This window comes from Scleropages formosus, chromosome 25, assembly GCF_900964775.1.
Source record: "Scleropages formosus chromosome 25, fSclFor1.1, whole genome shotgun sequence".
NCBI lineage: Eukaryota > Metazoa > Chordata > Actinopteri > Osteoglossiformes > Osteoglossidae > Scleropages > Scleropages formosus.
The window spans coordinates 11,171,809-11,198,809 of NC_041830.1; the positions used below are offsets into that span (position 1 = coordinate 11,171,809).

The window sequence follows — 27,001 nt, forward strand, 5'->3', positions numbered from 1 at the left end:
TAAAGTGATCAGCAGACAGCGAAGTGTCAGTTTGGTGTTACCATAGCTACGCATGGGTGGGGGTGTGGAATCTTTTCTTTCTTTTGAGTCTGCCGGGTAATTTCGGTAATTACCCCCTTGCTGTAACGGAAAGGGCTGAGTGTGAAAGGGCAGAGGGGAAAAAAGCGCACCAGCTTCCCAGAGGCGTTTGCACTGTTATGCTGCATTTTTGAGTGAAAGCTGCACTCATCCGGCGTTGGCAGCGCACAACAGTATGCGCAAGGGGCCCGAGGCTGCGCAGCTGTTTGCCCTGCCCTGCGCCATCGTCATCCAAGAGGTGGGGAGGGATAGGAGGATACAACACCTGTCTGTTTACTTTGCAATGGGGTGGTTTTTCCACAGCTTTAACTGCTCCTTGACCATCCTTTAGTAGGATGGTCTATCGTTGTAAATTTTTTTTTGACATATATCGTTGGAAATTTTTAACATTTGAGTTACGAATTTCCAAAGACATGAATATTTGTTAGTTTATTCATTTTTAATTGTATTTCTTTTCACTCTTCCGCAAAAAAAAAAAAATTCTAACTCGCAAATGCCACCTGCATTTCCGCTTTCAGCCGTTAGTTGGCAGTAAAATGCTGCCAAATGGACTTCGGAACGAACTTAGAGCTCGGGCGTTCCGCAGTGCTGGTTATCAGTGACAACGTGAGGATTGTTGTTTATGTTCATGGGGTCAATGAGTCAATAATCAGCAGCGAATAGGAGTATGTGGAGAAAATGCATTTTTATTTTCTGTCATTGAATTTAAATGCTTCTTGATTTTAATAAAAACATTTTTATATTTTTTTTTTGCTGATTACAGCTATATCTGAGACTTCTACAGGAAAGTAAATTACAAGAAATAAGTAACTAACCCAAAAATAAATAATAGTATGTCTGTACTTACTCTTTTATTATATCTACGCTTACTCTTTCATTGATATAGATATTGTAAAGGTAGTAAAGCAATCTGAAAGTGACCAGATGCTGATTAGTGTTGCACATGCTGTTTCAAGTGAATAAAACATGATAAAAGTCCAGCAACAAGCTGGCAACCCATTCATAGCGTTCCTTACCTCATGCCTTGTATTTCCAAGATGAATGCCTGAACAGAACAACCCCGCATAAGGTGAGTGATTGATGAAAACTGAATAAGTAAATAAAAGCCTTACAGGAAATTTTTCAAGTCATTATAGATATATGTAAGGATTTTACAGAACCTAACCTTTGAATAAATTGATAGATGTATATATTACTACATTTATATTGATTGTGACGTAGTGGTTGAATTTAACAGACAAATCGAGCTCTGAACAGACTGTTGGTTCGAGTTGCATTTGTACTTTGCATAGATACTACATACTAGCTATACAGTATGTCTTGGGTTTTTTCTTATCTGGTGCTCTGCAATGTGGTGCTTTAGTACTCAGGCCCACAGGGGGCGCCAGTCTTCGGTCATGGTGGTGGCGGCACAGTGCACGCTGTTATGTCCATCAGGGCAGGTTCTCTCAGGGTTACAGCATTAACTGTGTCATTGGGTCACTGGTTTAACCCCTGGGGGCCACAGCTGATCAAGGAGTGATTTTGCCTGGAGAAGGTCAACTGTGATTGGATGGGATTTCTGACACCTGCTTGCCATGCCAGATTTTGTCAGGATGATAGGCAGCTGTGAGATATTTTTGTCCGGGAGCCAGAGTCGGGGATGAGGTGACGTGTGGGTGAGCGTAGCCGCGGCACTTGTTTAGCTTTTAACATTACTGTGGTACTGCAGAAGTGCTTTGCCTTCGAAGCATGGTGCCATCTACTGCATCATATCTCCGGGCTGGGGGCCTTCTCTCTGGTATGTCTGCGGCCCTGCGGTCCGGTCTGAAAGGCGCAGCGCAGCTCCAGGGTACCTCAGTAAATTCCGACAGAGGCGTTGTTGTTATTATAAAATGGCCCATTTCCCAGGTTCACCTAGGTCACTGAATCCATAAATACCATCCCAGTCAAGAAGGGGGTAGATAGGGGTAAAGATGGGACTCAGCTTCTTTGCCTCTGTGCGAGGCTCTTCTATGTAGTCTTTGGGTACATGTGTCTTAGGATGTGTGTGTTTACCTGCCAACACCTCACCTGTAAATGTCTTAGTAGTTGTCAGCATTATAGAGTAAGGTGCCTCCACATGTCAGGGTGTGTGTGTGTGTGTGTGTGTGTGTGAGAGAGAGAGAGTTAGAGAGAACAGGGTCCAAAATGAGCATTTTTGTTGCACAGATGTTCTTATAAAATTCTTTTGAAGAAGCTGAGACAGCAGTGTGTGTTTATGGTCAACAGCAGTACTGCCTGAGTAGAGCGCCTCCTGCTCTCTTTCACCTCTGTGAACCCTTTTACTTGTTGAGTATTAAAGACTGTTGGGGAAACGGACACTATATACACCTCATGAGTAGGTTCGGATGTTTGCTGTCAATCGCTGTGTGATGCTGAGACACATGTTCGCCTTCCGTTTGCTCCATTCCTTCGGTCGTGTCGGCACAGCTCTGACCCCCTTAGCTCATCCACCAGTCTTAACCATGTTTGTGGTTATGTTCCACCTTTGGTTATTATGCTCCACCCTTGATGGTATTGTCACACCGTTGAGGGTTATGCCCCACTTGTGATGGTTATACTCCACTCTTGCTCGCCATGCCCTGCCCCTGACTTTTACACCTTACCCATGAGGATCATGTTCTGTCCTTGATTTTATACCCCATCTGTGTTGGTTAAGCCCACCATTGATGGTTGTGCCCCCACGCTTTGTGATTATGTCACACCCAGCTTTTTTGGCCTGTGGTCCAGGATGCATATAACGATTACGGAGCTGTCACTGTTTCAAGCCCTAGCCCTCCTGCAGCTTGATCAAGGTATTTTCCCTGATTTACTGCAGTAAGAATTTTCAAGTGTCTCAAATAGAAGATTATAAAGTACACCCTGAAAGAAGGCCATGTGGGATATGGAAGGGACTGAGGGAACTCCACAGGGTGTGGCGATAAAGCCCCCTTGACCCTCCTCCATAATCCAGTGCCATGTCCTGGATTTCTTGGCTCCAGCTCCAGAAAATGCTCTTATGGATGTCGAGGGGCCGTCACACTGTTTTTGTTTTTGTTTATCCCCCTGCCCCCCTCCTCTGTCCACCTCAGATGTTGTATTGGAAGCGGTTTCACAGGGTTGAGACGTTAACCCTCTCAGGATGTGGGAGATTCTCCGGAACCAAGTGATGGAACACTTTTTAACTGTGCTGTTCTCCACCTACTCAGCGCAGCCCCCACCCCAGACAGAAACCGCTTCCTCCTCGCAGCACTCTTTCTCTCTCTAAATAAATAACTTATTTGTTTATTTATTTAATTTATGTGGGGTTACCATGTTTTCATATTTGTACTTTTGCAAGTACATATTTGTATGTTCTGCTGCTTGTGCCCCCCCCCCCGCCACACATGCACACACTGCTGCCAGAGTGAGGTACAAATGTGTTACATCTGGTGTGTGTGTGTGTGTGTGTGTGTGTGTGTGTGTGTGTGTGTGTGTGTGTGTACACAGCCAGGAAAGCCCTTCCAGGCGGACATACAGTTAAATGTGAAGGATTGCATTTGACGAGACAACTGCAGTAGGCCATCCTCCAGAATAAGGCTCTTCCATTAATTTTTCACGTGAAAATAGGTGCCTTTGAGCTACAGTATGGCTGGAGGAAATCACGTGTGTTCGGGGTCTTGGCTGAGGAAGTCGCTGCTGGATGAAGTGGGTCTGCTCTGTTTCTGGAGGCCACTTTTCAAGTTTTCTTGTGTTCACACCTGCTCCCTTTTGACAGGTCGGGGTGAAGAACCTCATTTCTCCTCATGGTACCTGGAGGATATGCCTCAGGAGGCAAATGTATAACATGAGCCCCTCCAGTACTGTATCCTGCTCCGCAAATGTCAGTCATTCTGAGGTTTACTCTTTGAGCAGATGGATAGCAGTGAAGAGCAGCCCAACAGACTAGGAATGGAGGAGCACCTTAATTCTGCTCAATTCCACATTGTTTACAACTCATGTCTGGAGTTCCTGAGGGTTAGTGATCAATAACAAGATGAGAAGCATTACATGCGTGTTTGGGTTGAACCAGTCAACAACTAGCACTCAACAGGAGTTTGTAGAGATGATCTTCAGTCGTTTTAAAGGCTTATTTTAATATACTGTAGTTTAAAACTAAATCAGATGTTAAAGTTTTACAGCATGTTTTTATAGCTGTATCTGAGACTTTTACAGAACTGAATGAAGCAGCAAATAAACTGAGACGCCTATATTCAGCTTTTCTTGATTGTGGTGTAGTGGTTGGATTTATGATCAGTTAGACTTCTGGTCCCAACTGGGTTAGGAAGTTGAAGACCCACTGTATATGTGTTACGTATTACCCTTTTTCTCTGTGTTTTTTCCTCACTATACAGGCATATTTTTCATTTATTTTATCTGTATCTGAAATTTTTGCAGAACCTAAGTAGTGAGGGACATTTGTTATTAACCTCCTATTGATTCCGACTCAGTGGTAAAAGTGACTTTGGAGGTACAAAGAAAATAAGTTAGAAAGATATTTAGTCCCAGGTGTATTTGTAAGTTGACGAGCCAGCATAATAAAAAATAATAGTAATGGAAGCATGTGTTGCCTACTTGTCGTTCCCTTTGTTACATTTTTGCTGTTGTCACCGTGGCGACCCTGAGAGCACCTTGCTTCCTTTCCCGTCTCGGCCCTGCTGCGTGACCCCGGTGGAACTGTCTTCGGAGGTGAGAGTCTTTGTGGACGCGAGCAGGAGCTCAGCACGGTGCTGACCTGAGTGTGCAGGTGGATGCTGAGAGCAGGACGTGTTGTTTCCACACGCAGGTCCAAAGTGTCAGCGCTGCTGGGAGTCGCACCTTCAGTGTTAACAGCTCCTCCTGGCAACGCGGCACTCGACCGTCCCTCCTCCATGGAGCCGTGCACCGGTCTGCTGTCTGTTCACAGGCCCGGCTTTCTGACCGCACACAAAACGTAAACCCTAAAAATGTTTCACAGAAAGGCGTAGAGGCAGAGAGAGGAGGTTCTCTTTGAGGAAATATGGAGAGAGAGAGAGAGAAAATACGACCGTAGGTGGCATAGCGGTTAGAGCTGTCATCTTGCAATCAAAGACCTGGCTTCAAATCTCACCTCCTACTGTAGTATCCTTGATCAAGGTACTTATCCTGAATTGCTCCAGTAAATGGGTACGTCAGTGTATAATTGTAACTCACTGTAGAGATGAGTGTCCGATAAATTAAGAAATAATAATGATATAATGAAAGAGAAATAGTTAAGATAAACAATGAGAGTCGTAATTACATGTAAGAGCACGAGGCGAGACGGAGCAGCACCCCGACCGAACAGTAGTGGAGAGTAATGGCACAGAGACACAGTAAAATGGGCACAGAGGGTGTGTGCTTTGGCATCCTGCCTGGTGCAGCTGCTCTCGCTGCTTTTCTCGTCGCCTTTTGTAAAAACCGCGGAAGAGCTGGGAACATCGACTGTTTTTTCCGTGCGCGGCCAGTTAAAATTCTGCCTCGTTCCCTTTGTTTCCCCTGACGCTCCAGTCCCTGGGTTGTCCTTGACTGGCGTCTCAACCCGTGACCCCCTTTCACCATGCTCCAGCAGAGGGTGCCGTTATTAAGGGTGGTGGAGGAACGCTGTTGTGCGCTTTTCTCAGGTGCCCTCCACTTTGCTGAGCGTGTGGCTGGCATCACGGAAGGTCACGTGAGGACATATCAACATTCTGCAGTGGTTTTGTCACCTTAACCTGTGTTTGTAGGTTTGACCCTCCCCCCTCCCCAGCAGAGAGTCTGTCCTCGCCTTTCCTGTTTCTCTCTGGCGGAACTGAAAAGCAGGCGACCACCTTCAAAGTCCCGGACATCCAGCGAATGCGGAGCAGCCGTCCAGCTGGCCTCTCTGTCAGTCAGCCGCTGTCATCTCCATTGCAGCCCAAAAGATACTAATTCTTTTGCGCACAACTGCACGTTGGAGGCCAGATATTGGAATTATTAGACAGTCCATTGCAACATGGAGTTATTTTTAAGATCTATTTTCCATGACGGGTGCGGTGGCGCAACAGGTTTGGCAGGGTCCTGCTCTTCGGTGGGTCTGGGGTTCGAATTCTGCTTGGGGTGCCCTGCGGCAGACTGGCACCCCGTCCTGGATGTCTCCCCTCCTCCTCAACCCTTGTGCCTTGTGTTGCCAGGTTAGGCTCCGGCTCGCCGCGACCCTGCTTGGGGCAAGCAGTTTTAGAGTGTGTGTGTGTGTGTGTGTGTGTGTGTGTGTGTGTGTGTGTGTGTGTGTGTGTGTGTGTGTATTTTCCACGACTTTCCAGAAAAAATTGGGGAAACACTAGCAAAGACTGACACAAAAATCTTTGTTTCATTAACAGAAGTGATTTACCTGCATGATATCTGTAATAGTATCATAAGTGTTTTATTATAAATGCAGATTTGGTGTCGCGCATCATAACCATTTCTAATTTTTCTCTTCAATAGTTGGGTAATGGGTAGAACGAAACCCACATGTTGTAAAAAATCACTTACTGTACTATCATGTCAAAAAAAAACCCCAGTGTAAACTGAATTGGGGGAATTGGTCAGTCGTATGACCAGGCTTCCCTCCCTGTAGATCTGGTCAGGCCAGGACGAGCTTCATGGTGCTGTGAGAAAGAAGTTGCCCCTTCAGTTTTCTCTATTTTTGCAGTTTTTTAACATTACATTTAATCAGGTAATTTTGGCATTTGCTAGCACATGGATGGAGCATGAGAGCGAAAAAAGTGACACCAGAGTTGCGGTGTCATTTCCTCGGTCTGGAAGGCGGTGAAATGTGCAACCGTAAATGCCAGAAAGCAGTTGTTGGTCAATAACTGGTTAAACCACCTTTAGCTGCAATGGCTGCAATGAAACTCTTCCGGTCGCATTTCATTGGGGCAGTTAATCTGTTCTCTTTTCAGAACGTTTCTTTTTCCATTATTATTATTATTATTAATATTAATATTTCTGTCTCTTTTGAAAGAGGGAGTGTACCGTAACACCCAAGTAATGCGCTGTAGCACTGAGGCCATACTTGAGCTCCGTCTTTGCTGGTTCGAGGCCCGACGCACGCGGCGGAAGCGGAGCCGCCCGTCACCGGCGTTGCTCGGAGAGCGCTCCCTTCCGCAGCTGCTTGCCTCCATGAAATTCCGTCATGTACCATTATCGTAATTATGCAAAATAACCGCAGTACTCGAGGCCTCGTGGTATAATAGTGCGTGGCTTCTGTAATAATTTTTCTTTTTTTTTTTTTTGGTGAGCTGAAGCATTAGAAGAGACGGCGCTCGTACAGGTTTCTCAATTGCACATCGCGCGCTCCCCAATAGGAGACGGTTCGCTGTGTAATTGCGGCGGTGTCCTCGCGCCAGCCGCGAGGTATAACACCTAATCGCATTAAGCAGTCATCGCAGACCTGTAATTAAACTGCTGGAGACAAGTTATTACAGAGGCTGACGCACGTGGAAAAGTGTAATTGCGATATTAATGTATTAAACTTCCGTTGTGTGTTTTTATTTTCCTCTGTCGTTGCGTAACGCTGATGTGGACCATAATAATTGTTGCCTCCGGTTACATATGGGTAACAAAGTGGAGTGATAGTGACCGATTTCCATCTCAGAGTGCACTAAGGAAGGTGTTAAACCTGCAGTGATTCAGCGGAGGGTCCACAAGATCAAAAAAACACACACACACACAGAGGGGTGTTTAGTCCGGAAGATCGCACCCTGGTTCAAAACACGTTCATGCCCCGAGGCCCCTCCACCCTCCCCCCGTTCAGGAAGCACTGAGCAGAAGGAAAGTGTACCTGACTGTACACCTGTGCGATTATGTACGATCACCAGTGGAAACAGAGCCCTACGGGTAGCCGAGCGAGCGTCAAACGGAGATCGATTTCCCACGCGCTCATTTGCTTTTCGGTCCCTTATTCCCGTTTGCTTTAATTAACAGCCTCGTTTCTGTCGAAACGAAGCAAGCGCTGCGTTTGTCAGCAGAAAGAGAAGAGCATAAAAGAAAAATCGTTTGGTTACAGATCGGCAGCGGGCGGGACGTCGTGCGATCTTCCAGAGTCGGCGCTGAGACGCGAGGCCGACGGCTGCATTCCGGGACCGTGGGGACAGTTTCCGGCGGCCGCGTGCTCCCGTTTCCGTGCGCCTCATCCCCGGCTAAACCCCGTACTCGCTGACATGTGTATTATGTGTCTTTAACAGCAGGCTAATTGATTTTTATCGCCGGATTGCTCATCGCATTAGGAGGCCTAATCGCCGGGATATGTCGGTGCGGCGTGGCTTCGGAGATGGGCTCCAGCGTAAGCCCTGAATTTACACCTAATGCTCTTAACTCGCAGAAACAGTCAATTACGTGGCCCACTCTGGCGGCGCGGGTAATGGAGATTAAAACAGCCGTGGCGGCGTGGCCGTCGTGTCGAAATAAACAGTTGCGTCGTGTTGGCGGGCGGCTGCGCGAGGGGGCACAGCCCCACCCACCCTGGCGTTCACCTCTCTGTTTATTCCTGTTTGTTTGTTTTTGCTTCTTCGGGTGGTTGGGAAGAATTCCCCCTCGGCGGAGTGGTGAAGCCCACAAATTTAGAGGATTAGTCCAAAGACGAGAAATAAAATACCGTCTTTATTCTCTGCTTGCAGGTCTCTGCGACTCACTTGAAGCTCAGGATAGAGGCAACTTATCATAATCATATATATATTTTGTGTGTAATAACGGCGTGGCTGCAGTTTGAATATCATTAATGGGTCAGACAGGTGACTGATTGTGCTCTTCTTTATTGCCCATAATTGTGAAAATTCCACGTGATGATTTTCATTTCTGTCGCAGAGAGCGAGGCACTAGGAGGCATCCTTGAAGCGCCTGTTAAAATGTTTGTTCGCGTGCTAATGAATGCATTCGTTAGTGCATTTGTTAATAAGAAAAGTGCCAAGGAGGGCGGACAGCTCCTTCGACACGAGAGTTCGCCCGACCTCCTCGATCATTATTTTTGCTTTTAATAAATGTGAGAGTGGACATTTTCGGCGCGTGCCCGGCCTCATTAACAGGCAAATTAGCTGAGGACGGGAGTCATGCGGGAGCCACCATTGCCGCCCTTACCCTCTCCCTCGTCCGCAATCGCGAAGGTGGAGTGTCGCTTTCCTGCACCTCCTCTTTATATCTTAAGCAGCGGCCGCGGCGACCTGCGATTCACACAGGAAGGAGTCTCTCAGTCCATTAGCTCGTCCTCGGGGACACGTTTCTTTAATGGGGGAACTCGCGCTTCTGTGAGGAGCTTGAGCTCCGGAGCCTATCCGTTTATTGCGTCTCATTAAAGAAGAACCCAGGGAGCGCCATGGTCCACTGGGGGTCCACAGTGGGGTCCAGCAGGGGTCCTCAACAGGGTCTAGCAGGACTCTGCGGTGGGGTACAGTGGGGTTTTTTTTTATAGGGGTCCAGTGTGGATCTATGGTGTGGTCCAGCAGGGATCCTCCGAGATGTTCAGCAGGGGTCCTTGATGGGATCCAGTGGGTCCAGCGGGGGTCCTCGGAGGGATCCTCGACAGGGTCCAGCAGGGGTCCTCGACGGGGTCCAACGGGTTCACGAAGGGGTTCATGGTGAGGTACAGCGGAGGTCCTAAGAGGGGTCCATTGGGGCTTGTTGGAGGGATGCGACAAGGGTAGCCAAAGTGTTCCAGCTTGAGCCTCCAGTCAGTGTCTAAAGTGATAAATGATCAGGAGCTGAGGGCAGTATGGCTCCAATGGAGAAACCCCCCTCCCACAGGACCAGATGAAAATCACTGGTGTTGCTCTGATAATGTTCAAGGTGTAAAAGTTTGAGGTTCAAACACAATGAAAGCAATGGGTGCTTCTTTACCTTCTGGATCTTCCTTTGTTGTGAGTTATTTGAATAAATAGTTTCCAAAGTAATAAATAGGTGGACTGTGACAGATGGGCATCTCCTCCATGGTGTACCCTACCTCACACCCTATGTCTCTGGGATAGGCTCTGGACCACCGCCACCCTGCACCAGACAAGCAGTTACTGATAGAGTGATAAATGGGTGGATCTCTGGTCTGTGTGCCTGGAAAATAAGTGACAAGCAGGTTTGCCAGTTTTTAAATAAAGAGAAAAAATTACATGACTGAGTTTTGACGTTTGTACTAGAACCTGGCAGAAATGAACCTTAGGGTATTTTTCTTTATTTTTGTAAGGGGTTTTTTTGCACATTTTAGTTCTTTTCCTTTTTAGTCTCTTTTTGGGGTTAATATGAGTGAAGTCTCAGGGGTTTATACTCAGTTATGTTTGGAGGTTCGGGTTTTAAGATTTCAGTGGTGTTTACTTTTTGTGTGTAAATTCGTCGTTAATTGATAGTGGTAAAAGTTCGCAGGTTAACGAGCAGTCTGTCATTTCTATACAAATGTATGGTCTTCTAAATTGAGTACCAGTGTATTATGATTGTTGATTGTGTCATGGATATTGCTGGTGGGCTGGTTGTGATGTTTAGTCGAAGTGGAGGTGGGCCTGTTCTGTGTTTGCTGTGTTCTCTTTTAATTATTTGAGTTAGTAAAGGAAATAGAACAAGCATGTTTTTCATACAGCACGCTTTGTCTTTCTGCAGTAAGATGCACGCTCTGTTCCCAGCGGAAGCCCTTTGGCCGCTCGCTGCACCCTTTCTCGTTGCAGATCGGAAGAGCCGGGGGGTCTGGCACAGGTCCCGGACCCCCCGCGGTGACGGGCTCGCGTACACGGCCCGGATGTGGTCGATAACGGTGTGACCGTGAGCTGCCCCTCTGCGCCACAGCCGTTCCACTGCGGCGCCCGCGTCTGCCCTCCGAAGCAGCAGCCTTCCCACGATGCCGTTGGGCTGGGCGTCCTGCCAGCTGGTGTGCAGACCGGGTGGGAGGGGGAGGCGTGAATCAGCAGACGGCGACCCAGGATGCCCTCTTTTGTCTTTTGTCTCCCGCGTTCATTCATTTGTGTGTTGCTGTTGTCGGACCTCCACTGATTGACACCGACACTGGGGCAGTCCTCGCTGGAGACCGTCCTCGGTGGAGGCTTCTCATGGGGGAAGCTTTTGATTACGTCACTCATCATTGGACACCGTCCTGATTGGCAGGACTTTTGCTGGGGGACATCCTGATTGGAGCGAATCCTAACTGGAGGCTGTCCCAAGCAGACAGTCCTGAATGGAGGCAGTCATGCTTGGGAGAAGTCCTGATAGGAGACAATCCTGACTTGAGACTGTCCTGTTTGGGCTGTTTCCTATTTAGACCAGCCTTACTTGGGCCATCCCAGGACTTATCTGCCGTGGTGCATGCTGGTAAAACAAAGGTGAGATAGAGATCCCTGTCAAACTCATGTATCGACCCCTTCACCTGCACTCACCTGAAGGAGAGTCAGAAACAGCTGTTTCGCACAGTTGTTATGGAGCAAAATCAAGGGCAGCAAGTAAAGAAAAGCACGAGCTGATGTGTTGATGCTGGTGACAGTAGCAGTACTGTTGCCATAGCGCTCGTTTCAATGTAATGTAGCACGTGAATTCTTGAATGGCATCACATCAGGGTCCCAGGCCTCTCAGGTGAGCTTAATTGATTGAGCGGGATTTAATTAAAGGCAAGTAAGACTTTTCCAAAGAGATTCTCCGTAAATGTTCTTGATGTATAGAGTCCATTCAGCTGCGTTTGACATCTCTCACACAATGACCCTCTGGCACGTTCTTCACCTAGTTTGGTTCCTGTGTTGGCCCCTGCTGTCCGAGATGCACCCGACCATTGGACATGTTCTTCTATCTAGAAAACCGCTGACTTTACACAGTGAAGGTCAAGGGCCAAGGTCAAACGGCCTAGCCAAACATAGCCCGCATACACCTGTGGAGATGAAAGTCACTCTCTGTGTGTCTGTGTCTGTGTGTGTGTGTGATGGTGCCACCCACTGTTGAGACTGACTGTGTGGAACGTTGTCTTCAGGCGCTCTGACCTATTTGCCCTCATTCTCACCCCGAGTGCCTCCCCCAAGTTTGCCTCCAGCTGCTTTCTCCCAATTTCATTTTTCCCGCTTTTCGTGCCGCTCTCTGGTTCTGTTCTCAATTCCGTGCTCCGGCTCTAAACGCAAAGGGCACCCGGGGGGGAGGGGGGGGTCAAGCAATCCGCTTTCCGATTCGCGAGCAGGATTTCCGTTTCCCGTTTGGACGGAGAGATGCAGAAATAACAGAAGGACACCTGCTTGCTGTGTGTTTGTTTTTTAAGCTCTGTCAAAGGTTTTCTGATTATCGTGGCCCTGCCTGTTGTCGTCGCGGTTTCCAATTTATTTCTGACAGCAGTGCCATTCTTTGCTGGCGGAAACGCGGTGAACGCCGGTGCCTTTCAATCCCCCAAGGGCTAATGACTGAACCGCACAATGTCACCTATGCCATTTGACAGAAAAACACACTCACTTCGATTCTCTTCGTGTTTCTTTTTTCTTTTGCTTGCAGGTACGCCAGGCTGGAGCTACATGTTGGTTTTCTGTAAAGTTGACTCCACCCCCCCATGGTCAAGAAAAACTGGGGTCACCTAAGGCATCTTGCCTGGTTTTCTGCTTTTAGTTAAAAAGTGCTCACATAAGGTCGCATTTGGGTCGCAACCCGGACAAAACATCTCGTCTGGTGTCATTCATGGGCACGATGTCATCATTCAGGGCAGGAAGTTGGGACGGGGCGGAGCCACCTTTGTGACGGAACAGGAACAGCTGAGGATCCAGTTGTGTGGAACCGCAAGCTGTATCTGCTCAGCTGCGCAGATGATGTAACATGATGAAAGCAGGCGAGGGCAGGGGTGTGTGTGGCACCTGGGGGTAGAGGAGCTGGCCTGCACATCGCAGGTGTACCTCGTATATGTGTGTCTGTGTGTGAGCGAGAGAGGTGGCGTTGGCATTTTTTATGATTTTTCCTAGTATATTTAAGTGTGCTTATCCTGAGTGAAGCATGTTACACTGTATCACAACCCCTGGGAGTGAATGAAGCTGTATCGTTTGTGTGTGTGCGTGAGTGTGTATGTTTGTGTCTGCAGGGACGTGTGGGGGACGTCTCACTGCGGTGACTTTGTCCTCCCTCTCCGTCTCCGACCGTGTGCACATCTGTCAAATACACGGCAGAACAGCAAGAACAGACATGATTTATTGTTATTTTGTTATTTGTTATTTATTCATGTGTCTAACACTGTTCTCCAAGGTGACTTACAGTGTTTGGTGCGTATACCAAGCTAATTACACTGATTTGCCCATTTATACAGAAGAGAAATTTTTACTGCATCAGTTCAGGGTAGGCGCCTTGCTCAAGGGTACAGCAGCAGGAGGGGAGATTCCACTGCAAACTGGTGGCCCTAACCACTACGCCACCTGCTGTCCTATTACTGTGCCCCTGGAATATAACCCCATGACATTTTGCGAGACTTTGCAGTCTTTGCTCTTTGTTTCCTGTGTTCATATTTCTGAAGCACACCCCACCCGGATTTCGTCGCTAAGGAGCAAGGCTCCTGAAGACGCGTTGAACGGTCCCCAGACGCGGTACCTTGTCTCGTTAATCCGCCCTTTAATAAATAGGCATGGCGCAGCACAGCACCAAAGCAGAGGCCCCAGTTACTTACCTGCAGAAGAGCAAAAGACGGAGCAGGTGACACGGTTTGACTGGAAAGTGGCGCGTCGCATCGGTGCATTTTGTCTCCCCATTGAGGCAAGAAAAAGTGGCATCGTGGAGACTGTTTTTAAAGAGCTTCATTCCCAAGCTAAACAGAGCACTACAGGTGGTGCCGTCGCCAGCTGCTCTAATTGAAATGAGCATCCTTTCATTTTAGCCTGCGATGCACCATCTTCACGGCGTATCAATAACTAATAGGATATGCATCGAGGCACCACGGTGTGGAAAATGGGGACGAGTTATTTAATTCTGGCTATTTTTCCTTAGACGTATGAATCTGCCGTTGAAGTGATTAATCAGAATAACGTCCCGCTCCTTCTCGTTCTCGGGGCTGCAGACGGGTGAGCGTCTTGTAAAAGCGATCAAGCTGTGAGGGTCGGGCGTTTTGGGATTTCGCTTGAGTTTTGGACTGCGATCATGTTGGGGTGAATCTCGACATTTTTTTGCTTGTTGCTGAAGACTGCAACTGTGGTCCTTTTTTTTTTAACCGTCTCTTCTCTTGCTGTGAGTTCTTGCCATACCTGCATGGGTGTTGTGATCCACTTTGAGATGCTTGAAACATTCCCGCATTTAGTTATTCATGGGCGTAGTAAATGCTTTTAGCTACAGCGACTTGCACCTTGCACAGTATTTGGCCATGAACAACTAAAAGAAAATTACAGGATCCAGGGTTCAGTGTCTTTGTTGTCCTTCTGAAGGTTGAACCAGCAACCTCCTGGTCCAGTGTCCATCTGTTGTCTTGAAATTGTAGAACCAGTTTCATTAGTTGCCTCCCCCCCCCCCCTTGTTTTTTTTTTAAATCCATGGAAAATGTATTGAAGGCACCAAGGTTTGCCCTCTGCTTTCAAGTGAATGAAAACTGACAGATTTATATTCCACATTGAAATGATTGTGGGTCTCCCCATGTCTAAAGGACCTTATTTACATACCTGTTAGCAGATTTAATATGTGCTTTTCGTACTGATTAATATAATCACTGTATATGTTAGCATACCGGCAAGTTTATATTCGTCTGGGGAGGAGGGAGCAGGTGGTACAAGCAGGTAGATGAAGGGATGGAGGCTAAGGGATAATGACAAGTAAAGGAGCAGCGTGTGGAGTGGATAAGGGTGGAGGTGGTGGCGTGGAGTGTGTGAGAAGATGGAGACAGAGAACAAGAGTGGACTGGATTGGTAGGCATACAGCAGAACTGAAGGAATGGACACTGGTGGAAATAAATGTTTCCTTTACTGGAGATAGAGCTGAGCAGATGAAGGGATGGACACTGGGAGGTGGAAGAGAGTTGACTGGTTAAGATAGAGCATGATAGATGGAGGTATGGAGGCTTGGGAGATGGAGACTTGTACAAGAGGTGGTGAGACCTTCATTGTAAGAAGTAGAGCAGTATGAAAAGTGAGGGGAAAAAAGGTTTAGGGGAGTGTGGAACGGGAGACGCATTCAACAGGTGTAGGCTGACTTCTGGGGTTAAACTGCCAGGCGGAAGATGCAGGGTGAGATCATACTTTCCACAGATGCCGCCTCCACTGGAAGAACCACATCGTTTGAAATATTGTGGTGTTTTGTGGAAAAGCCTCGCTGTTTGAAGTACCATGACACTCAAGTACCTGTGTTGTTTGAAAAAGGGATAATTGAAAAACAGTGATGTCAGTGAAGCCTTGATTGAAAAGCAGCGATGCTTGAGAAGCCATCCTGTCTCCCCATCAACTTCCTTTGCAACAGAACCTGTCTCAACCTTGGAACTATGCGGCACGTTTGTGTCGGAAGGCATTCCGTTCGGTTTGGATGGAGCCCCTGCGTCAGCTGCAGTTTCGTCTTTTGTGACACATAAGTCCCCAGCAGAGGCTGCACAGATGCCAGTTTCCTCGTCCTTGGGTGTTGGACGGGAGACTGATGAACAGAGGGAAGGAGCGGGTTGAGAAATGGCCTGGCCCCCCCCATGGTACTCGACTCCACTCTGTTACTGTCAAAGCGAAAAGAAAAAACATATTAGTTTGATAGCTCCGGAGTCTCTCAGTCACAATTCGAAGGCTGCACGGATGTATCATATCGACACATTTCATGCTAATAGGAAGTGGCTGTTGTTTCTTATTAAGGATATTTATGTGAACCGAATATATCATGAGCTCTGTTAGATGCTGTTCTCTTCCTCCTCTGGGCTCAAAGGTGCCATTATTCTTTGGATGCGAGGAAGCTGGTAAAGCCACGTCTAAGGGTGCAAATTGTCATATAAATTGTCATCTTTTGCTTGACATCATCGCTCATGTAGACTCAGGCTTACGTTTGGCTATTTCCGATTGGCTCAGCCCTGATGGATTTACCTCTGGTCGGCTCAACTCTTATTGGTTCGCCTTTGATACACTCACCCATGATAATCACGTGATTGGCTCAGCAGTGCTTAATTTAGCTCTTTTCTGATTGGCTCATCCCTGACTATTTAAGCTATGGTTGGCTCAGCCCTGATTTATCCTCCCTGATTCGGTCTTTTGGCTCACTTTCATTGTTTTAACTACTCCTGACACCACTATTTGACTCCACCCAGTTTAGCTCCAACACAATTGGCTTACTGAGATTTTTTTTAAGCTCGGCTTGGCACCATCCCGATTGGCTTTTTTGCTCTAAATGTATCTGCCCTAAGGGGGTGCAGTGGGTTTGGCCGGGTCTTGCTCTCTGGTGGGTCTGGGGTTCGAGTCTCGCTTGGGGTGCCTTGCGAAGGACTGGCATCCCGTCGTGGGTGTGTCCCCTCTCCCTTCAGCCTTACACCCTGTGTTGCTGGGTTAGGCTCCGGTTTGCCGCGACCCCACTCGGGACAAGCAGTTTCAGACAACGTGTGTGTGTGTGTGTGTGTGTGTGTGTGTGTGTGTGTGTGTGCGTGCGTGTGTGTGTGTGTGTGTGTGTGTGTGTGTGCGTGCGTGTGCGCGCGCCCTGATAGGCTGTTTTAGGATTATTTTAGCCCTGACTGACTCAGCTCTGTCAAAGCTAAGCCAATGAGAGCTAACAAAATCAATGTTCAACCAATCTGTTGGCTCTCGTTGGCTTATCTTTGAGCGCTCTTCTCCCAACTGGCTGAGCTCTGGTTGTTTTAACTCTGAACTTTCATATTTTACAGGGATATTAGAGAGACGGCTGCTGGTGCCTGTGAATTGTTTCTTGTAACTTTTGTTTTTGAGAAACCATTTCTTAATGTAGCGCCAGCTGGTCCAACATGCTAAATGATTTACAGGCTTAATTGTTCTTTCTCACAAATTGATTTAAATAAACGTATTGCACTTGTCTTCATTGGTCTGTGCAGTCAGTAGGAGTTTTGTTGTCATACTATTTATTTTGTATTCATATCTGTGTTGAACCAAAGTGTTATGCCAAGATAGAGTGTGTGTGGCAGTAGTCCCTTTGTGAGACTCTTGTGGGGTGTGATCTGATTTCCTATGAGTCACCTCCAGTAGGCCAGAGCGCCCCCCTCCGTGCTTATGCCCTATGAGAAACCCTGTGTGTCCTGGGTCCGCGGAGTGGGTACGAATGTTCTCTGAGGAAATATAAAAATAATCAGTAAATGTAAAAGGTCAGCAGTGCGATCCTGCTGATTCATTTATGCAAATGTGTTTGTTCTTAGTCACTGTCCTCGGGACTGGACCCCGTTGACACACTTTCATCAGCACGCTGCTTTTTATTTAGTGGCCTCTTTCAAACTGACTTTCACTGACACACCTTACCGCTAATCAGGGTATCGGCTGGCAAAGGTTCCCAATGAGTCAGCTGTAAAACATCATTAGTTTAATCTCTCTGGAAAGTTTGTCCTCCTGTCCTCCAGCTGTCCATCTCTTATCCCTGTGTTCTACCAAAAGTCTTCCTGTCTGCTGTCATTCCATCCTTCATCCTCCAGTCCCCTATCTTCCCTTCCTCCTAGCATGTCCTCCATGATGCCGCAGTCACCCTGTCCTCCATGTGCTGGTGTCTCATTACCATACCCTACATCCTCCCATCCCCTGTCCATATTGTGTCTCCCTGTCCTTCATCTTCCTGTCATTCTTCCCCCAGCCCCCCGTCACCCTGTTTTTCTGTACCCCTGACCCCACCTTCCAAACCCAGATCAAGTTGTCCTCCCAGAGCACATGAGGCTGCAGGCAACAACAGAAGACAAGTTGACACTGTGCTTGTCTTGCAGACATTTTTATTTCTGTAGCAATGAGGCCAGTTGGCCCTGCTCACCCTGCCGCCCCCCATTACAGTCTCATTCACACTCCCTGTGCCTCTACCCTCCTCCTCCTCCTCCTTTCCCCGGCAGTGCCGGATCGCGCTCCCAAGTCCCACCCACTCGCTTGTGCGGCAAATGTAAATAGTGAAAAAGTGTGGCTCCTCTAAACTGCTGTCATAACGCATTACCCCAACCCTTAAATCTCCCGGTCGCCGGCACACTCTACAAAACGCAGCGAATCGACGGTGACGACTCCGCTTATTGATGCTTTTTGTCTCCCAATAAATAATTCAAATGGCACATGATATAAATTCCTGAGTGTGTGTTTTTGGCTTCGCTCACATGCGGGGCTCTGTAAAAGTTTCGGCAGAAGATGACATTTAGCATCGCGAAATGAAACGGCTACGGCGTAGGCCTTGTGGTCCACGTAGGTTGAAACAGGTGCATCACACCGATGCTTCTTCATTGATTTTTAACTCTGTTGTTCGCTCCCCGGTGTCTGTTACTTTGGGGGGCCTCCGGTGCCCCCTGCTGGCCTACCTTCGATCAATCTGGTGCTCCTAAACGAGGGCGTCAGCGAACACACACCTGCCGAGGCCACATCTTACACGCACCTGGCTGATGTTGTGAGTTCCTCATTGACACAGCATTATTCATTGGTGTGAAGGTGTCTACACGCATCTGGCACGGGGTCTTCGCAGCAGTAAGGGATCGAGATTTTCTATTGGGCAAAATTACCATCATTTATAGCAGGCGACATGCTGCTCCTCCAGAGAGAACCTGCTACATGTCATGTGACCGCTGTAGCAAACTGCTGCCGACTGCTACGGGGTCATGGGTCGTGCCCATGTGGTGTGATCGCTGCTTAAACCTCATGGGTGAGCTTATGTATGTCTTTACAAGCGGGTCATGTGGGGCTTGTTTGGGTTTGGACCATGGTCCGTCTTTCCCACCCCTGTTTGAGGCGATGGATGGCAGTGTAGAGCAGGGTGCGAAGAAGAGTTCCCTCCTGTCCTCTTACCAGGGGTCCAGTAAGATCCCCACACCCACTGCACCCACATCCCCAACCGCACCAGTGCTTCTCAGCACCCAGCAGGCTCAACCTGTTACCTAGCAACTGCTGCCAGGGGGTGGAGGCATACTGTCACACACGCCAGCACGCACACACACACACACACACACACGCACACAGGACAGTGACATTTACACCCCACGTCTTGTTTCTTCTCACTTTCTCTGTCAGTATAGACACATTTTCTTCCCTGTTTTAGTTAAGAACAAATTAAACACCAGAATTAGAGCCCCAGAAATGTCACCAGGAGCTCATCTCTTTCAGGAGCACTGCAGAGGACCATGTCAGAGATCACCTGGATGGTCAAGATTGGGGCTGCTATCTCTGTGGCCCATAACAAATTTCATCAGTAGAGCTGTCTTTGCCTCACCTGTCTGAGGAGCAAGAGTCACTGCGCATGCAGCCTTTTTACAGCACATTTACAGTTATTTTTCTGGCACTTTTTTCCTAAGTGACTTGGACTGTTAGATTTGTACTCAAAGATATTTACACTGATTTAGCCATTTATAGAGCTGAGTAATCAATTCACGATGAGTAGTCCATTAGAAGGTCGGATTCAAACCTGAGTCCGTTGATACCTGATTATCGGAGTGTTTAGTGCCGCGATTAATTAGATCCCAGGTTGTCTTTAAGATTTTGTTCATTTGTGTGTGAGAGGTCTTTTTCCCATTAGCTGGTTGCTCAGCTCTGCTTGTCCTCTCTTTCAGGTAGAAGACGCCATGCTTATGTTTGATAAAACCACAAACAGGCATAGAGGTAAGGCCATCCTTTGTGTGTGTGTGTGTGTGTGTGTGTGTGTGTGTGTGTGTGTGTGTGTGTGTGTGTGTGTGTGTGTGTGTGTTTTCTGCATTCAGCTCAGTGATCTTAAAGATTTGCTGCCCCAGCATTTTTACACACAGTAACGAAACAAACAAAACTACTGCCTTGATGCCAAGGTGCTGCTTACATCTTCTTCTTCACGTGCTCTTCCTCACACGCTCTTTGCATGCTCAGCACTTTTGTTCTGCAGGGCGTCTCTGGGGCAGGTAGGGTTATTGAGCTGGAGTGTTCTGGAAGTCACATGTACACTGGGGGTCCAGGCTCCTCCTCAGGGGATAGGGTGTCGCATTGTGTTTGCTCTCCCGTCTAACTCACGGGTCTACTGAAGTATAACAGCAGAGTAGCTGTGGAGTGAATGATAGCAGCATGGGACTGCCACAGGCACTGGTCTCCCAGTACGACTTACTAGTCGTTAAGGAACAGGATGGTGGAAGGGTGGGGCATAAAACCATGGGTGGGGTTAAAGTTGAGTGATGGGTGGGACTAAAACTATGGGAGGAGTGAGCGTTCAAGTGGTGTGCAGGACTAAAGACGTGGGAGGAGTGACAGTTGAGAGTGATGGGAGTTACAGTTGGGAGCTGCAGGTAGACCTAAACACATGGGAGAACTTGGAGATGGGTGGGTAGGGCTAAAGGCATGGGAGGGGCTGGATTCCAGATTGGAAGCAGTAAGGGTGCGAGCTCTTATTTCTGCCCCTCCCCTGCTGCCTCCACACTTCTGTTTACTCCCACAGTGCAGCCCAGTTCAGCTGAGGGCCTCCTTCAGCGACCAAACAAACCTTTCACGAAGTTAGCCAGCTCTTCGGCAGAAGTTCACTCCGTCTGCCGGGAAACCCTGCATCGTAATCTTTCAGCCTGCGCTCGATGGCGTCGCTCCCGCACATCGCACTCCATGCCTCCAAACAGGGTTACCACGGTGATAGAGTGGGTATCGCTGGACCGAAAAGACGCTCGACGTTATTTGGGCTAACGCTAATGCAAGGAGGTCTCGGAAACGCTAATGCGCGGATTCCACGCGGTTTGCCCGCTGATGAGCCGCTGCTTGTCGAATGAAGCGCCAGGCACTGCTTCTTCGCCGCTAATTCCACACGGATTCCCGGCGAAGGGCGTTCCTTGAACCATTCAGTTTTTTTCCCCCCGTTGATAACAATGCTGTTGAAAGGGCCGATGATGAAATCACATGAAACACCGTGCCCTTTAAGAAGTAGACACGACACCCAAAAACAAAATCAAGATTGTTCGTGAGGGGAGGTGACTACTCTACAGAAGCGTTGTGACTGATCACTTGCCTAAATTACTGTTCTCTTCAGAATGATGCAAGTCCCAGTAATTTTGGGCCAAATTTTTGTTTGCTGTAATTTGAGTCCTGTAATGTCACATGAATAACTTGTGTTTATTGGGGGTTTTTTTGTAAGCAGTTTTTTCAGATTCCGCCTGGTGGGGGGGGGTCAGCAAGTTGTGTCTGGCCGATCTTACTGGGGATGGGTTCGAACAGGGTGGGGCGCGCGGTAAGGTGGGTCGGAGCACCACGGGTGTTGTCTGGGAGCCGAACTACAGTTGTGCGCGTGTTCCTGCACGTGGAATCGATGAGATGAGTGGATGATGTGTCATACGCAGCATGTCAAACAACAGAAACTGTCACTGGGGTGTGTGAATGGCAGGGGGTGGCATAGCAGCTGGGGTTGAAGCCAGGTAAAAATCCCCCGGTTCGGCATTTCCCTCACGCCAGCCCTTCTGTGATGGGCGCGTAGCTGTCAAATGTGAATAAATCAGAGCTGGTCCGTTTGTTGATTGTTTACACCTCTCAACGGGGGGGTGCGGGTGCAAGTTTAAAGAGCACGCAAGTCAAAACGCAGAAGTGACTATCGTTGCTGTCATACTGTCACGCCTGTCTAGCTAGCCTACTTTTTGCCAGGTGTGAGCAGGGGAGACCTTCTTACCTAAACGTGTCAAGAGATCGGAAGGAAGTGTACAGGAAGTGTAAATTTTCCTTTTTCGAGGAGACAGTGGGTTCTCGCATTTCGCTATGACATCACAAAGGCAAAGTGACCAATGAAGAGCAGTTTTACATCTGCGTATTCTCTGATGCGGTAAATTCCGTATAACTGTAGGGTCCCCAGTAGCACTTGACATAGCAGCCCGTGGACTTATGTGTCCTGATCTTGACTACTACACAGCCTTCCGTCCAGCCGGTGACGTCCGTTCTCCCTTCTCGGAAAAGGTCATCTTGTGTCCATCAGAACATCCAGAGCCTCACGTGAAATATCGGGTTCCGGTTCACGTTGTCTGTAGGCCGACAAATCTCCAGACGCGCAGAGGGGGGTTCCTTCTGCGGTTGACTGCACCCCATATTTACCGTGGGACAAAACCTTGACGCTTTCCCAGCGGAATTCAGGGGAGCAGTCCTGTGGTAACATCCAACGACGAGCAAATACAGTTTGGATCGTCCTCACCCCTCCTGGCCTCATTTAAAAGGCACGATGTAGATGATTGTGATTTTGCTCCGATTTGTATCAACCTGTCGATGACCTTCAGTTTAAAAATGTTAAGTGATACAAAGTTCCCACGTTTTCTGTCAGGATGACATCTGCCCTCAGAGGCTTGGAAGAGGGGATGTTAACCGCTCACGATGACTGCTCCATTGAGGTGGATTGCTTAAGGCGGAGGAACACTATTTATGTGTGTGGAGTGACCACACCAGAGGTAGACCCTGAACCCCAGCGATACCACACCCAGAACACACCTGTACCGTATCGGGAGCCTGCCTGGCCTGCACTGTAACCACACCTTGATCACACCTGGTCCGCACCCGGTCTACACTCAGATCGCAGCTGGATCCAACACGGTCGTCACCTGGACCCCACCTTGACTTTACTCTGGCTGGACCCACACTGGAGCCACTGTTATTAGCAAACGAGCGACGCAAACACGTTAAGAATTCTTAACATCCTGTTTAATACGCCACGGCTCTTAGTCCTCGATGGCGGTGTCCAGAACAGGAGCTCGGCTGTAGAGCAAGGCACTCGAAACACGACTCCAGCCTGCATACACCGCACCGCATCGGGGACTCTCCGGCACCGCGCGCCTCCCCGACATTAATTATAGCTCAGTTTCCGTGGCTCACGGTGCTGTTTACAGCTGAGAGAAGCACTATTTGGAGGGGATGTTGGAAAAAAACTAATCCGCCGAATCCCTTGTAGCAGCCTGTCGGGCTCTCTTTCTTCCGTTTTGATTACCGGCAGTAAAATGTGTTCTTTTCCACGAGCCCCGTTCGCCAAGCGCTCCAGCAGGCCGGCACAGGCGCATGGCGGCACACGTGTGTCTGTGACATCATGCAAGAGAGCGGCCAATCGCCGGTGGGCTGCCAGATTCCCAGGCCAGGAGAACAGTTTCCAGGGAGGATAGCGGTGAGTGTGAGTGTGTGTGTGTGTGTGTGTGAGTGCGAGTGCATGCGTGCACACATGCATGCTTTTAGATGAAACGCCACTTTTCAAAAGCATTGTTACTGCAGCACAGATTTTTCATGGAGCTGTTAAGATTTGGCACTTTTTACTCTGCTCAAAAGGACCAAGGCAATGATGGGAAGCAGGGCTCAAGCCAACAACCTTCAAGGTTCAAATTCTGCTATTTAAGACTGTGCTGGTTGCTGCAGCACAGAAATTGTCTTTGTTTCTTCTCCATGTAGCTCTGAGCCCATTAGCTGCGTTCACAGCACTCTGGTTCATGACCGTGGTTTCTGTCAGCTGAGGTAAAACAGGAGCTTCACATTATGGTTAATGTCCACCCAACACACACACACCGTTTGGAGCTTACAGAGGCACCAGGAGTGGGCCACAATCTGACCACATTTGCACTGTGGGTTCTGAACAAGATTTTAAAAGGGGTATCATTCTGGGATTGAAACCTGCAACCTTCTGGATGAATGGCACATCCTGCAGGTAGCTTGTGGCTGGTCACAGGATGGCATGTAACAGGGAAGGAGTGTGGAGAGCATCTCGCGCAGTCGCCAGAGTGCACGTGAAGCAGCTCTCAAGCCGCACCCATAAAGCGTGTTTATAGGTGACAGAGGAATGCGTGTTTCTTCTCCAGCCACCGGAATAACATCTGCTTATATTTTATTTCCAGCTGTGCCTTCTGATTCCTGATTTGCTCCATCTCACCATGGTGTTCTTTCCACGATGTGTGTTACTGATCCTCCTGGGGATTTCGTGTTGCTAAGGCTACACCAACACAACTCTTCGAGTTCAAACCCGGGATCGATGGCTGTGGCCTTCTCCCGACCTTTCCGTGCGCCGCTGTGATCTTTTACAAAGTGCGGTGACCACACCGAACAAAGGGGCTCGGTTGGGGACAAACTGCTGCTTTTTATACCTACGCTGTGAACCCTGGTGATCCGCTTGACCTTTTTTCCTGCCCCAGTGCAGCGTGGGCCTCGTGTCGGCCTACAGTCGACCGCTCCTGCATCCTTTTCCCTCGTATGGTGGACTTACAGAATGCTGAATTCTGCCTCTCTGCATCATGCACTTTTAAAACTCGTTTCCATGGGCTGGTTTGGATCAGAACCATTCTTCTGATCCTTCTCATTACTTCATTTATCTGACACTTTTCTCCAAAGTGACTTACAGTGTCAAGCTAAGTACAGTTATTTACCCATTTGTACAGCTGGCTAATTTTGCTGGAACCGTTTCAGGGTAAGAACCCTGATCAAGGGTACTACAGCTGGAGGTAGGACTCAAACTTGCAACCTTTGGGTGCAAAGGCAGAAGCGCTAACCACTACGCTGTTGTTGTAAAGACTTCGATATCTGTCTGTGTCTAAAGCTCTTTGTCTGTTGTTTTTTATTCTGAGTTGTAAGTCACTCTGGAGGAAAGTGTGTGACAAATTAATAAATGTTGTTTTTTTCCCCTACTTTACAGGCCTTCGCCGCCTTCAGATAACCGTTATTTCTCACAGACCTGCAAAATTAAACCCAAAAACCACCAAAACAAAAAATTCCTTTAAACGATGCAGTGGTCACACAGGGTCACTATTTTTATTTATCGCTGTTTGCATTTATGCCTTTTGTAGACGCTTTTCTCCAAAGCAACTTAAAGGCTAGAGCAAAGAATTATTTATATACAGTATATTGGTATGCATAGTCATACTTTTAGACACACTCGTTTGGTGTTACAAGAATGTGATTTTTAGGAAGAGGTTCATTTCATTCCCCGCTTGGACCTACAAGGATTTTCTTTATTTTTGTGCACCTCCTAATAGTTGAGTGGTGCGAGACCAGAGCCACCATGTGCTCTTCTTTTCTCTTATATGGCTCCATTAAGTTCTCAGACTCCGTGAGCCAGCCTCAACATGGTGTTGTGATAACTAATATCACTATTGAACTAATTGTGTCCATTTTAATGGGGTATTGTAACATAAAAGGGTGTCAGTTTTGAATTTACCATTGAAATAAATGGCATTTCCATGTTCTTGATACGAGAATTCACCTTTTGAAGGGTTTCTCGGGAACAAACCACCAATTATCTTTGTAAGGCGGGGGAAAGACTTTGTGTGCGCTTGTGTGTGCGTGTGTGCTCTGACTATGTGTGTACAGTCTTCTTTCGCCGTGCAGCCCTACACTCCCCCGCGGTACCGTCGGCAGCCCCAGTACTCATGAGCGCAGCCCTGGTGGAGATTTTCGGGTCGAGGCAGCTGCCCGAGGCGGGATGTGGTACCCTGTAGTAAGGTGTCGTAGCCTTGAGTGCAGCTTCTTTGTCCACAGTGGCTGGGACAGATGGAACCATCCAGTTCCATCTCCTCCTCGCTGCCACCAGGGAGGGAAGGGATGCGACACAAGTCCCTTATTATTGTATTACTGTAGCGCTAATTGACGATAATGGAAAGTCGGAGCCGCCGATACGGGCAGCACGCCCCTCCCCTCTTCCATCCCATTTAATTACGCTCCTGCTAATGAAAGGTGACAAATGGCTTGAAGATGGTGGGATCATCATGCTGCCCTGCTGCGGGTGCTCCTCCGCCTCGCTCTGCCTGTCCTTCCACATCTCTGAACGTGCCGGGTGTTTGTTGCCTTTCATGCCGGCTGTTCCGGATCAGAGAGGGAGAGCCTTTTACTTCTGGCCGACACATGTTGACCCCTTGACCCCCCTGTCTGCGCTGCCTTCTGATGTGGTGTGAGGGGGCGGCGTGCGGGGGTTCTGGGAGACAGGGAGAGAGCGAGAGATGAAACGGCAGTGCTGAAGATCACGACAGGTTGAGGACTTCACAAAGCGAGGCAAGGAGAATAATATGAGCTGCCCTTTGGTCCCAGTGGGGTGGGTGGGTGGGGGCAGCGTCATACACCGGTCGAGTGTCTGGTTCTCTCATTTACATTTATTCATTTCTCACACACTTCTCTCGAAAGTGAATTATAACTCTGAGTAAACAAAAGGGCATCAATAACAGACAAAGAAAAAGCCACAGCATTATCAAAGTCCAACTTGTTTGTCTGATACCACCATGTTGCTGGTTCACATCCCTTGAGTTGCTGCTTACAGAAGTGACATTCAAATAGCAAATACATAGATAATCATAGCGGATGGTGTTGGACTCATTTGTGTACCTGTAAGGAGATCAGGAGAGAAGCAAGTCTGAAAGAGGTGAGTTTGAGACTCTTCTTGAGGGATTCAGCAACTCTGAGGGACAGAGGGAGATCGCTTCACCACACTGTGACATAAACTAAGAACTAACAGGCTTTCTGAAGGTGTTAGGAGAATAGTGGAGTAGCTGTGCTGACACGGCTGGCCCCTGGGGGGCGTTTTCTTTGCATGAGCGGGAGACTGCGAAAGACAGAGCGGGAAACACCCAGCAGGGCCCAGGAATCGGCAGTGAGCAACAGAAGCCGACCGAGGAATCGATTTGACACGGTGTTAATTCCTATGCGGGCTCCGCCAAGCGCAGGTGCACAAGGTTAATGGGGTGATGAGGCATAGGGGAGGGGTGCCACGAAGCGAGAGCGACTGCAGCTAATGAAACAAGAGGCCGCTGGGTTGGGTTTCACATGTTTACATTTTTAGGTTTTTATTGACCTTTGCGCTGGAAGGAGGTCCTCGCTGAAGGTCAAACAGTTAGCAGTTGGGTTTCAGCCATTGAGGCAGGTGCCCTCACGGGGGCGCCGTCAGGAAAGGAGCACCTGGGCTTTTCTCCGCCATCCCTCCACCTCGCTGT

At 48.3% G+C, this 27,001-nt stretch overlaps 1 protein-coding gene across 2 annotated transcripts in view; it reads left to right on the forward strand.

Annotated features, from left to right (window-relative positions):
- LOC108921740 (RNA-binding protein Musashi homolog 2-like) overlaps positions 1–27,001 on the forward strand; it is a 106,216-nt gene that overhangs the window by 43,403 nt on the left and 35,812 nt on the right. For both annotated transcript variants that reach the window (XM_029249364.1, XM_029249363.1), the window contains exon 7: positions 19,691–19,739. In XM_029249364.1, the coding sequence (XP_029105197.1) occupies positions 19,691–19,739 (49 nt within the window). The remainder of the gene's footprint in view (positions 1–19,690; positions 19,740–27,001) is intronic.